This window comes from Furipterus horrens, unplaced genomic scaffold (genome assembly GCF_987537825.1).
Source record: "Furipterus horrens unplaced genomic scaffold, mFurHor1.1.pri manual_scaffold_10, whole genome shotgun sequence".
Lineage (NCBI taxonomy): Eukaryota > Metazoa > Chordata > Mammalia > Chiroptera > Furipteridae > Furipterus > Furipterus horrens.
Genome location: NW_028327180.1, coordinates 100,415,072 through 100,428,455, shown reverse-complemented (window position 1 = coordinate 100,428,455; position 13,384 = coordinate 100,415,072). Strand labels below are relative to the sequence as shown.

Sequence of the window (13,384 nt, the reverse complement as noted above, 5' to 3'; positions counted from 1 at the left end):
CACGGTGACAACTGGGCTGGCCGGAGGGGACAGGTGAGGGGCAAAGGGCCCAGAGGAGGGCGAGTCCCAGTTGTGAGATATGGACTGAGAGCCATGGGCCAGGAGGTGAGGGGTCCCTACACCTTAGGGGAGTGGGGACATTTCAGCCAAACCTGAAAGACAGCTGAAGATGGGCATGCAGTGGGGCAGGGGAGACCCGGCCTGAGCAAGAGCCGGAGGTGGGGTGCTGAGGGCAAGTGTGAGGGGCTGGGGCCGGCCCGTGGCTGGAGCCTCAGCAGCCACCGAGGGTACCAGGCAGGGTCAGGTCAGGGTTTACCAGGATGACCGGGGTCCAGACGGAGGGCAGGGAGCTCTCAGAAGGCTGTTGAGGTGCCCCAGCTGCAAAGAGACAAGACTCCAAGAGGACAAAGCGCCACTGTTCAGGCTGCTGTGACACAGACGCCGTAGGCTGGACGGCTTAAACAAGGCGCATTTACTTCTCACAGTTCTGGAGTCTGGGAAAGCCAAGAGCAAGTGGTAGGCGGTTCGGTGTCCAACGAAGACCGCTTTCTAGTTCACAGCTGACACCTTCTTGCTGTGTCCTATAGTGGCAAGGGCTGGGGCGCTTTTAAGAGGGTGTCTCTTTCGCAAGGGGCACTAATCCCGTTCCGGAGGGCCCCACCCTCAGGACCCAATCACCTTCCAAAGGCCCGACCTCCTACCACCATCACATTGTGGGGTAGGAGTTCAGTATAAGAATTTGCAGGGAACAGAGACATTCAGTCCACAGCACAGCACAGGTGGGAGTTAGGCTGTGGACATGGGAATTGTTGTTTAAGGGGGACCTGATCACACCCTGTTCCTGCGAACCTTGATGCCATTGTGCAGGACGCTGCCCATCACCCTTCCGGAGGGGCTCCTCCCTCTCCCGCAGGCGCCCGCACTTTTGGGCTTTCGTGTCTGTCTTGGCATCACCCAGCTTTAGCAAAAATCCTGTCAAGTCAGTTCAGCCAGAATCTCCACCCTGGATACCTGATCACCTTCCTTATTTGACCGAAGTCCTCACTCCCCCCGCCATCCCCTAGATGGTGACTGATCACCTGGCCTGCTTTCAAGAATGCTGCCAGGTCTGTTTAACCAGAATCCCCCCACCAGGATGGTTCTCTCCTCTTAGTAGTTTTCCATCCACCAGCTCCCCTCCCCGTACACAGTCCTGCTCCTGGGCTGTGAACCCCCACTTGTCCTTCCATTTTGAGGCCTCCTTTCCCCTACTGCATTAGATCCTGAGTAAAATGTTCTTACTGTTTAACTAATGTCTAGCTCTGGATCTCTTTAACAATGGTACTTCTGCTCTTTCCCTGTGCTGGGCACATGGGGGCTTGGTGGGGAAGTCACTTATCACCCCTCTGTGCCAAGCTCCTTGCTAGTCACCCCCCACCCCCATCATCATGTGAGAGCCCAGGAGGAGCCCAGGAGGGCTTCCTGTAGGAGGAGACAGCTGAGAGCCAAGTGGGCGTGAACTCTGTCCAGCTAGCGGCCCAGTCCCGGAAGGCAGCGCACACCGGCGGCTGGTCTGCGCAGAGGTGGCGCACCTCCAACAGCGGAGTTCCGGACCTCACAGAGTCCCCCACACGCGTAGAGGCCTCGCACCTCCCACGTCCCTGTGTCCCTGCTGGTGAGCCTGACACACAGAATGGGCTTCATGACAATGACTGGGTGGGCTGATGTGCCCCTCAGCCCTGCACCCCTCACAGAGGGCAGAGCAGGAACCAGACAGGTGACCATGCCAGTGAACTCTGTTCCATGAATACACTTTCAGATGCCTCCCAGCCTGTTTACACGGCTAGAACAGGACATGGAAAATGTACTAATTGGACGGGATGAATTCAAAGCTTGTCCTCAGGAGCTGCCCAAACCGCCTCCTCCGGCACCTACCCTCTGGTTCCCGTCTCTCCCATGAGGGTTTTATTGAGTAAGTCCCTCCCCAGCCAAGGATCTCAAGCTGGAAGGGTCTGGGTGAGGAGCACCGTGTAGGCACCAGCACCTGAGCAACCAGTAAGCTCAGAGGTGAAAACAGACAGGACAATGTGTTTCTTCATTTCAGTTTTTTATTCTTTTGCCTCTCACTCACCAACACATTTGTAAAATGTAGCAGGCTGTGTCAGTAAGGAAGACGGGAGTAAAGAGGGGCGGGACCTCAGCAGCCACACACGGGAAGTCAAGAACCAGAAGCCTTTGGGGGGCAGAGGTGGTGGGCAGCCTCCTCCATCAGCCTGCCTTCCCACAGGCTTGAGCAGCCCCCAGATGACTTTGTAGATGTAAAGAACATTCCTGATGCCTCCAATCCCAGTGATGAGGCAGGGTCTGCTCAGGCCACCCCCTGCATAGCCCGGCCCAGGAGAACCCTGCCTCTGGGTCTCAAGGCTGGAACCCAGCCTAGAGCTGGAGGATTGCAGGGAAAGGGCATACTCCAGGGCTCTTTTTTTGGGGGGGGGGGCAAGGGGTCACTCCTTTGGACCTTGGATAGCACTCCCAGAATGCCCTCTGCTTCAGCCACAGGTGTCTACTCAGAGGACATGAAGGGGTGGCTTTGGACTTGGGAACAGGCAGCAGAGGCCTACAGTCTGCCTCCCACGCTTGTCAGGAGCCCTGCGGCCTGGAGGGAAGGTTTTCCCTCCGCCCAGAGCAGGACTGCCTGGCATTTGCACATGGTCCCAGCGGACACTCTGACCCTGTGTTTATGAACACAAACATTTAAATCAGGATTACATCCACCCTGATGAATTTTTGTCCGAGAAAGTATTTTCAGAGCAAAGGCCATTGAGGACAATTTAATGCCTTGAGCCATTTTCTACATAGTGCAGATAACTTGCGCCGCCCCCACCATATTTCCTTGAAATAATTTTCACTAGGATCAAATCCTTTTCATGTGCGTTTTACCAGGTATATTTGATTCCCTGGATAGTGTTTGATCTGTGTCCCATGTCACCAAGTGTCCCATTCGTCATGGGAAGTCTTCTCGGGCAGCTCTCATTTCTAGCAAGCCCAGTTTTCCCCAGGGAGCCGCTTTCCGGCGGTCTCCTCTCCAGTCGGTACCCAGTGACCAGTGGGGGTACCATGTGCTGTGGGTACAGATGTGCAACACCTGTGCCGTCTCAGCCACCCGGCTTTTCTCTCGCACGTGTTCCCGAGGGTGAATCTGTCCCACTCTGCAGGCGATGGCGAGGAAAGAAGAATCCTTTTCGGAGCGAGGTTCCAGGATGTCCGAAAAGACCACAGAGTGGGGTCAAGACGTCCCAGCAGGCCAGGCGCTGTGCCTCCCAAATCAGAGGGGCTGGTGCCCGCCCCTTCACGGAGCCTTGTCCCCGGCGGCCTGCTCCGGGCGCGGAGGCCCACCGGCGGCCACGTGCGCGCCACGAAGCAGCCCCAGGCCCCGGGAGCGGCCGGCTCCGTGCAGCTGGCGCTCGTGGCGGCGGATCTGCACCTTGTGGCGGAAGCGCTCGCCGCAGTCCTCGCAGACGTAGGGCCGCTCGCCCGAGTGCGTGCGCCTGTGGCGCAGCAGGTTGGACGAGACGCTGAAGCGCTTGCCGCAGTCCCCGCAGGCGTAGGGCCGCTCGCCCGTGTGCGTGCGCTGGTGCTGCACGAGCGCCGAGCTCTCGCTGAAGCGCTTGGCGCAGTAGGAGCAGGCGTAGGGCTTCTCGCCCGTGTGGATGCGCTGGTGCGTCACCAGGTTCGAGTGCTGCGAGAAGCCCTTGCCGCACTCGCTGCAGAGGTGCGGCCGCTCGCCCGTGTGCGTGGCCTGGTGCCGCACCAGGTCGGTGCTGCGGCTGAAGCCCTTGCCGCACTCGCCGCAGATGGTCGGCCGGTCCCGCGCGCGCCTCCGTCGCCGCTGCCGGGCTGGCATCAGGGCCGCGCTGCCCGCCGGGCCCGAGATGGGCACCACCGCCGGCGGGGCCACGGCCGGCAGCACCATGAGCTCCTGCAGAACCACGTAGCCCGGGGGCGCCACCATGACCGCGGCCGGAGCCCCCGGTCCCGCAGCGCCTCCTGCCCCCGCGGCGGGCACCAGCTCCAGCTGCAGCTCCGGCTGCACGGGGGTCAGCTCCAGCTGCACCTCCTGCTGCGGCGCCCCCAGCGCCACCGGGGTCAGCTCCAGCTGCATCTCCTGCTGCTGCTCCAGCTGCCGCTGCTGCTGCTCCAGCTGCCGCTCCAGCTGCTGCAGCTGCTCCTGCAGCTTGAGCTGCAGCTGCCGCTGTTCCTGCTGCCGCTCGAGCTCCTGCCGCTGCCGCTCGAGCTCCTGCCGCTGCCGCTCCAGTTCCTGCTCCGACCCCAGGTCCACTGGCATCAGCTCCAGCTCCACCTCTTCTTCCTCCTCTGGCTCCAGGGGACGGGGCTGCGGCTGTAAGTGTCCCTGCTGCTGCTGCTGCGGCTGTAAGTGTCCCTGCTGCGGCGGCTGCGGCTGTAAGTGTCCCTGCTGTGGCGGCTGCAAGTGTCCCTGCTGCTGCGGCTGCGGCTGGGGCTGCGCTTGCTGTTCTGACCGTTCCTGGGGTTGTTCTCGCCCTTGCTGCACCTGGGACTCTCCCTGCTCTTGCAGCAGCGGTAGCTGCTCACGTTGCACAGATAGGGGCTCTTCCTGGGGTCCCTGCTGTTGCTGAGGCAGCCGCTGCGGCCCATCCTGCTGCGGCTGTGACTGCTCCTGCTGTGGCTGCAATGGCTGTCGCTCTCGCACTTGCTGCATGGGTGGCAGCCGTGGCTTCGGTGGCTGATGTGGCCGGCGTTTGTGTTTTCCCTGCAGTCTCTGCCGCTGCGGTGGCAGCTGTTCTGGTCCATCTCGTGTCTGCTGTGGCTCTGGCCCATGTCCCGATGGCTGGTTTCGTGGCTGCCGTGGCAGCTGTTCTTGCTGGGGCTGCGGTGGCTCTGGCTGCAGCTCTGGCTGCTGCAGCTGCACCTCCTGCCGTCCTGGCCGGGCTTCCTCAGCGGTCCCACTGGCCCCCTTTGGGGCCAAGATGGCTGGCTGTGGTGGGCTGCTGCTCCTCTCCTGAGCCTCTTCTTCCTCTTGACTCTCACTCCCACCGCTGCCACCTGGGGTGGAAATGGCAGGAAGCCAGGAGAAAAAAATGTGCAGGCAGCTCTGGGTCCAGACCATCAGGACCCCCCTTCCCCTTCCTACTCACAGCTGCTCTAGGGCACATGGTCGAGCTCTCAGCAGGGACCCAAAAGCACTGGGTCAAGTGACAAGGGCAGCATGGCAGAAACTGAAATGTCCAGAGGTATGGGGCTGGCTTAGAAAGGTGCCCAAAGACTGCTGGTCACGTCACTCTGGACCCCAGCTTCCGGGGCCCTCTCTGGGCCATCGCCTGGCATAGGCTCCATGCTTGGCAGTGACACCAGCATGGTGCCTAGGCTCCCCAATAGAAGTCCCTTGTGCCTGGTCATCATCCAGTGGGAATCAGGGCACCAGCTATTCCAAGGCACAAGCCCATGCAGCACTCTGACCTCGGTTATGGTCACATCTTAAATAAACAGAACTTGCAGTCTCTGTGAATAAGAAAGAATTTCTGTAAAGCTGCCTGGAAGTGTCACCGGAGTTTCAGAGAGAACACAGGGTCTCCAGTGGGAAGTCCTCTACCAGTTAGCAGCTGTCCAACCCCTGCAGGCTCAGCGCCCCTCTTGTCTGTGAAATAGTTTAACGATACCCACGCTGCCAGCTTCCCGAGCGAAGCAAAAAGGGCCCTGAGATCCCCTAGAATCGGAGAGATGCTTGAAGCATCCCTCTCTCTGTGGGTTATGACTTAGTTTGCAAACTAACAAACGGTTTGGAAATGCCAAGGATACAACTAGCTCCATCTGAAACAGCCTAAAGACAGGACAAGTCTGAGATTGTTATTTTGGAATGGAGAGGGCTAACTCACAGCCCCATGTGGACATGGTGACCCGCCAGTTCCTTAACCTCTGGGGACCTCAATTTCCCTATCTGCAAAAGGGGACCGAGCCTCTTCGGGGACACTGGGATCTGGAGAGGAGACATGCGCAGCCCAGCGTGGGGTGGGCACAGGGTGAGCCCTGCTAAGCAGGGGCCACTCTGTCGTTAAGCGTCACCTTCTGCACAGCACCCACGGACAGTGTCTCATTTTGAACATCACTACCGGGTTAGCAGGAGCTCTAAGAGGCTTCCTCCATTCCCAAGTCCGATTTCAACATCTGTTCTTCCCACAGCATCAATTTTCATTTTTGTAGTGGAAAGCAGGGATTTTATTTATAAAATTTTGCTTTCTGTTCACTTTTTCCAGGAATATATTCGTTGAATGAAACCAAGAGAGATCTACATGGAAACCATTTCCTTTTAGAAAACTATCCCTAAGGATCAGGAGGGTGTGTTTCCAGACAGTAGGCTGCCCGCCACCCTTCGGGCCCCTTTCTCTGCCACGGCATGCCCGGGGCTCCGTCAAGGGATCCTCACTGGGGGTCTGAGGTCTATCTCCTGGTTTAGAAGGTGAGAGCCCCCGCCCAGCCCCTCACCTGAGGCGGTGTCAGGCCCTGGGCCCCGATCTTTAAGACAACGAAGCCCCGGCACCAAGGTCTCAGTTGCCGGCCCCAGCTCCATCCTGGCGGTCAAACCAAGGTTCCAGGAGGCTGGCTGTGCTGAGAGGGAGGAAGGAAGGAGCGGTTCAGATGGGCAGTGGCGGTCCTGGTGTCAGCCCCCAGCCCATGGCACTGCCTGCCGGAGAACCCCAAATCTGTCCAGGCCCCCCAGAGCAGGCAGCTCCAGCCCTTTTGGAAAGGAGCCCGGTGCAGTCCTCAGCTCCCAGGCCCAGCCCCTGGCAGAGGGTCCTTCCTGACACAACCCCGCACCGAGGGGCAGCCTGCAGCTGCTCCTCACTGAGAGGACTGTGGGAAACCAGACCCCTCACTAGGACAGGGAGCTGAAGTCCCAGAGGGACAGCTGGGAAGTTTGCAGAAAAGAGACTTGTCCATCCCAGCCCTGTTCAAAGCACTGACAAGTCTGCTCACTCTCTGGTCTCCTGTCTCCCACACTGCAGGTTCGCCCAGCCCTTCCAGGCCACCAGTAAGCCATGGGTTCCAGGCCACATGTGTCCTGGCGTAAGCTCACCTCCATGGGAAGGCAGGCTTCCAAAGCACTACAACCCACGGACTTGGCTAGCTGCTGGACTGGCCCTGGGCCCAGGGGCCCCTGAGGCCTGGAGGATTCCCCCCGCCCCCTGAATCCACCTGGCTCTTTCAGAGGCATCCCACATCCAGTCCCTCCTCCCCTCCTAACAGGATGATGGCAGGTCCCTCTAGCCTTTTAGAACCCAGACCAAGACCTCTTAAGAGAAGCGCTTGGGGTTCCCCCAGCTCTCCTGCCCACAGGGCCTCACCTGGTACAGCATTTCCTGCCTTTCACACTGCCTCTGCACTAGGGGAGGTGTGGTCAGCAGGGGCTGGAAGGTGAAGGCCAGAGCCCTCAGCCAGCTCCTTCCTGTGGCACCTGCATCCAGAAAGAGGGGCGGAGGCGCTGGGTCCCCACGACCCCTGGGGCACCTTTCTCAGCACTCCGGGGGCTCGGTGGCTGTCAGTTCTGCTGAGGTCACTCTGGGCCAAAAGAAGGGACAGAGCTGAGTTCAAGAGCAGAAGTTGGTGTCGGCTCCCTGGGGCGGCGGGGCGGGAGGAGACAGGACCCCATCCAGCGCTGGGCTCAGAGCCAGCCCTGCACAACCATAGCGCGCGCCACAGGCTCAGGAGCCGACCAGGCGGCGTGACCCGGGTTGAGGCTGGCAGGGGCTGGGCGACACCCGCTTAGGCTCAGGAGGCTCAGCCCAGGATAGTCCAAGTCTGGCCTGGTTCTGCCGGCGGCCACAGGTGCCCAGATCCTGCAGGCCGGGGGCGGGTGGCGGGTGGCGCGGCCTGGCGGGGGTCCCCGTTCGCTCACCCACCGGCCCAAGCGTGTGTCCGACCGGCCTGCGTCCGTGAGGGCAGCGGCCGGGCCGGGGTGGGGGCGGCGGGGGCCGGCACAGGAAGTACCCCCAGCATCCGCATCCTGTCCCCCGCCGCCCGCGCGCCCCCGCGCCACGGCCCCCGCTGCCGCCGCCGCCGCTCTAGGCAGCCGCGAGCTCGGTGGGCTTAACCCTTCCCGGCCCGGCCGCTCCCCCGTGGCGTGGGACGCGAGGTGGGGACCCTGCGGTGCGGAGAGAGCAGTGCGCTCTGCCGCATCCCCGGGCGCGCGCGTCTGCGCGCAGTGCTTGGAGACCCGACAGTCACTGCGCCAGAGTCAAGGAGGCTCCCAGTCTCAGGGCGCCCCCAGACTGGGTACAAGTTGTGGTCAATTGACTCTCAAATAGATGACACTGAGTTAATGGGGAGGCCGTGACTCAGGCCAAACAGGCTCTGAAGGGGCTTCCTCCTTCCCCACCACAGACCCCTCCGCCTGGACCCTGGGACGCGCGGGCAGGCCTGCGGGGTGGAGTTGGTGCCAGTCGGCGCAGTGGGCTGGGGCACTCTTGTTAACTGGAGAGCTGGGTTCACCCCTCTCCGGACCCCCTGCTCCCTTCCAATGCGCACAGGACCCGGCGGTCCGGGCCCCTCCGCCGCGCCTCCCTCCGCCCTCCCCAGGCCCAGCATCCCCGGAGGCGTCAAGCTGCCCCTGCCTGCGTCCTGGCTCTCCTCCTCCAGGCGGCCTTCCTGACCATCTCAGATACCACCACCTTGCTGTAAGGCCCTCGGGCAGACCTCATTAAAATCGGGGTACTCAGATTCTCTGAAAAAAAAACCAAAGACCTGGGGATGAAGAGGGGTTCCTGGGCTGGGGTGTGGGATGTCCCTCTGGGGTGGGGCGGGGGTGGGAGTCGGGGAACAGGGACCCTCCTGTGGCCACAGCCCCCTCCTCTCCTTTCACGCGTGGCCTCCTGGTTCCACACTCTGACTCCCTGGCCATACAGGCGCTGGAGTTCCCGGCTCCCCCTCTGGCGCTGGCCTGCAAAGCCTGCACTCCGCGGTGGCCTCGTCAGCACAGTAGGAGCTCTAGAGGGCAGAGGGCACACCAACCCCAGTAGGGGAACCAGGGCAGCAACAAGAACCTAGCTGAGAACGAAGAAACATCTGGCTTCGCGGGCAGGGAAGGGGTCCCTTCCAGCCAGGTGACCCAATGCAATTGCCGGCCCTCCCCCTGTGGAATGGAGACAGCACTGGACCGGCCAGGCGCTTAAGGAGAAGGGAGCGTCTCCCTGCCCGCGGAGCAGATGCGCACCTTCCCTCCCTGGGAGGGCGGGGGCGGAGCTCTCCCCGCCTCCTTGACCCTGGGCCCTCCCCCTCGGCTTGCTTCTCCCTGCCTTCCCCATTCTCACGATGCTCCCGACTGGAGCGCACGCAAGCCCCTCTCTCTCCTGCCCTTGGTGGCCAAACTTCCTGGGAAGATGCCCCATCGTGGTTTTGCCCGTATCCCATCTGCCTACCCCCTCTGCCCCTCTCCATCCTGACCCCACCCCATCCCTCCACCAGAAAGCCCCCTTTAATGTCACCAGTGGCCTCCATGTCACCAAATCCCTCATCTTACTACACCTCTCGGCAACTCCTGCGGCGCACCTGAAGCCAAGCTGTATTGACTCCGTCTTTCCCTTGGACCCTTCAGCTGCGAAGAGAGGGGGGGTCTGCTGCATGGGCAACAGCAGACCCTCCATATCACCCTGCCCAGGCTCTGTAGCTTCAGCTTCACTGGAGAGGACACTCCAGTGTCATCGCAAGATGTCGATTCAACACGGGAGGAGACAGATACCGTGTCACTCCCGAGTCGGACTGCACAGCCATTCTCGGCGGTGCAGATGGACTCTTAAGAAGCTACACCATCGTCTCTCGAGACGGACGGCTGCCGACGACGACGACGACTACACCTCTGGGCAGCACCGGATACTTCTCTGGTGCTGCCGAGAGTTCCAGAGGGCGCTGGGCTCCCCCGCCTCCTTCGCTGGGCTGGTTGCTCATCCTCCCAGGACGCAGATTGCAGGGAGGCATCTCCCCAAACTTACATTTCCCCCGAGAATCTTCCTCCTGCCTGTCCCTGGACACCCACCTCAAACCACAGCCACTGCTTCTCCTCTTCCTCTCCCTTCGCTTTTTTCCAAGGTAACACATGTACCGAGTCGACTAAGCCCAGGAGTTCTACATGGCTTGGACAGCAACGAAAATATCTCCCTCGAGTCCACCCTCAGTCCTTCTGACAAGCCTCGCTGATGGCGCGGCCGCCTGGTTTTCCCTGGTAGGTGGTATCTGTCAACACCCCACGTTGGAAGATGCACCTTTCCATGTGGAAAAAGTATTTACCTGAATGGAAAAAACTGCCCCCAGCCTCTAACTGCAGTTATGCCTTCGTTTGTTTAAGCCGGTACCTACTGAGGAAGCCGTTTCTTGGGTTCTGCTACTGCTAACATGCTTGTACATGAAACTTAATTTACCTGTGAGAGTTCTTCTGCATGTGTGCCCAGCAGTGGGTGTACTGGTCCAACCATAGATATATGCACAGGAGCAGATTTCCAGTTGTGAGCACACAAAACAGTTTTGTTTTCTTGTTATCCAATAAAGCTACTGTACCAATCATAACCTGTGTGTCTTTTTCCATCTGAACTGTAAACCTGCTTCTGCCCACCCATGAGTGTGTGAGTGTGTGTGTAATTTTAACAGATATTGCCCTGACAAACTTGTACCAATTTAAACCCTCACCAGTCAAGAATAAAAGTAACTGTTTCTCCACCACTCTGCTATATCAAGGAGAGTCTCAGTCCTGAATTTCAGAAACACCCAATTAAAGCTGGCTTAGAGAGGAAGATGCTATTGTCTCATTTAACAGGTGGTGCAGTGACTGGGAGTATAGGGTTGGTTAGGGACCAGCTTCCCCAGAGGATGGGCCGATACTCAAAAGCCTCAAAATGGAGGTGCCATACTCTCCATAACCATGTCTGCCAAAACGCGTCCCCACTTCTGGTTCCTTTGGGGTTCCAAGAGAACTTACCAGAAAGCCATCTTCTCAGACTTGCCCCCACCTTGGCCAGAATCACATCCCCTGCCCATTCCAGAACCATATTCTGACCAGAGATGCAGAAGGAAGTGCCAGTTGGGACCTACCACAATTATGCCAAGGGAGGGACGCAGGGTCTACGAGCAGGTGCCTGGCCAGTATTTGCCCTGAACGAGGTTCTTTATCAAGGAGAGGGCCAGCTGGCAGGAGAGGGCCCATGGTTCTGCTACGGAAACTTGCGAACAATCATCTTAACAACTGCCAATGTGATGAGCAGGATCACGTCACTGCTTTAGCTGGCATTTTGAAAACTCTTGGTGACGCTGAGCACCATTTCCTAAGTTGCAGAGGCAGAGAGATCACGGCAACAGTGTGCTGAAGCAGCTGGGAGATTTCTGCACAGTTGTTATGCTGGTCATTTGGGCACCAAGGAAATGCCATTCGTTCCAGGTTGCTTTGAGTTCCTGTCGGACTTAATTATGTTAAACATTCACAGGGTCCCGAAGTCAAGACTACAAAACGAGGCCCATGCAGCAGTCTGGTTTCCTGTCACATAACGTCACGTCACGCCACATCACGCCACATCACACTGCTCCTCCCCCTCCCTTTGGCGCCTATTTTATCAGTTTTTCCTTTATTCTTCCTTCATTTCTATTCACATTTCCCCCACCTCTATTTTAAATGAAAAAGGTAGCACCCCATAAACACTTTTCTGGGCCTTGCTTTTTTTCTTTTTACTTCATGCATCTCAGCAATCACTCCACAGCGTCATCTAAACCACCCGACGTGCTACCCCGTGGGCCTTGTTTGCCCTTCTGCTTACACACAACGCTGCGAGGACAGGCCTTGTACCTGCGCTGCTTTGTCCTTTGCCGCTGGGTCTGGAAGTGCGTTCCAAGAGGAAGGGCAAACGCGCGTGCACCTCTGCCGCGGAGCGCCCGTCTCCTCCAAAGCGGCCCCCCGTGCCGCGCCCCCACCACGCCCGCTGAGTTAAGCGGGTGACTCCACGTCTCGTTTCTAGGCGTTCCACCAGGCCTGTTTCCACACCCGATGGGTAGTGCACGCTTCCTTTTCCCTGTAGACGCGGTCACTCTTGCCTTTCATTCCTTTAGACAAAGTGAGCGCAAGTGTTTGAGTCCGACTGCACCATCCTGGCATGGACCTTCCTGGGCCTGTTTCTGCTGGTGGCCGCACCTGCTGGTTCTCGATCAGGGCGCCTTGTTTGTTTGTCACTGTGTGTGGTCGCTGCCCTTGAATAATCGTTTGTGGGCTCCTGAAGGCCTACAACAAATGCCTTTACGCGCGCAGAGGACGCGCGTTTGCTCTGCCAGGCACCTGGGAGGGCCACAGGTCTAGGGACGCCCGTGAACTGAGGCCAAAGTGGGAGGTATCCTGGGTAATCCGCTGGGTCACCTGGGGTTAGGACCAGCCTTTCCTTTGGTTGGCCTGTGCTCTGTGTAGGGCTGGAGCACCCCCACCCCCCATCTCCTATAGCCTTGGGGCTCCAGCAAAATGGAGAGCTGGAGTAAACCCCCACTTTGACCCAGAAGCCCCAAGGCCCTCACGGCAAAAGTGGCTTGGAGCATTCTGGCCTCCCCAGTATCTGACCTGGAGGCTCTTCACAACCTGTCAGCACAGAAGTGCTAAACTACACTTAAAAAAACCCTTTAATTAGACAAGTAGCCCGTGAGGACATCATTCTTAAAAAAAGTAAAACTCGGGCAGTACTGGCTCCGATATGTGCCAGAGGGGACTTCTCCTACTCACAGTACCCGGGGCTAATGCAGGTCTTTGTAGTTTGTCATTATGACTCAGACGGGTTGGGTTTTCAGTTATAGAATTAAAAACAAAATCGAAACTTTAAAACCATCCTGATAAGGCAAGGTCGCCTTTGGCAGCTGCATTTCCAGCACCATCCCCAGAGGTTTCCAGCTTGTGGGGTGGTGCATGTCATGTCTAACATGTCTGCATGCACATGCATGGGTCTGCGGGAGTGTGGTAGCATCATCACGTCTGTCCTTCCCATACACGTCACTGCACTCTCCGTGATGCTCTGCACCTCCGCCCTGAGCAGTCTTTCTGGGGACTCTTCCCACGCCAGTTGCCCAAGGGCCAAACACGTGAAGCCTGCAGGTCAAATCTGGGCAACAAACACGTCGTGGTTAGTCCAAGCGGCGCTGCGAACCCTGTTGGAGGGCGGGGCCTCAGAAAGGGGCGGGCATTCTTTCTTCGAGGGTGATGCCACTGGGCAAAGCGCACAGCAGTGCACAGCCTGGCCCTGTGCAAACGTCAAAGAAGCCTCTTGTTGTGATTACCCATCCTCCCGACCCTCCTGACTTCTAACGCCAAACTTGGGTTTTTAAATTAAGAGAATATAGTGCAAATAGCCCTGGCTGGTGT

At 58.8% G+C, this 13,384-nt stretch overlaps 1 protein-coding gene and 1 long non-coding RNA gene across 2 annotated transcripts; one reads left to right on the top strand and one right to left on the bottom strand.

Annotated features, from left to right (window-relative positions):
* Positions 1 to 2,731: 2,731 nt before the first annotated feature.
* ZNF853 (zinc finger protein 853) lies at positions 2,732 to 6,618 on the bottom strand. The gene is made up of 2 exons (XM_090289887.1): positions 6,499 to 6,618; positions 2,732 to 5,061 (listed from the first exon to the last, which is right to left on the bottom strand). The coding sequence occupies exons 1-2, from the start codon at positions 6,581 to 6,583 to the stop codon at positions 3,329 to 3,331; spliced, it is 1,818 nt and encodes a 605-aa protein (XP_090146013.1). The 5' UTR covers positions 6,584 to 6,618; the 3' UTR covers positions 2,732 to 3,328.
* A 1,500-nt stretch (positions 6,619 to 8,118) lies between these two features.
* LOC150001070 (uncharacterized) lies at positions 8,119 to 10,569 on the top strand. The gene is made up of 2 exons (XR_016513630.1): positions 8,119 to 8,687; positions 10,096 to 10,569. It is a non-coding gene; the product is annotated as an uncharacterized LOC150001070 (long non-coding RNA).
* The last annotated feature ends 2,815 nt before the right edge of the window (positions 10,570 to 13,384 follow it).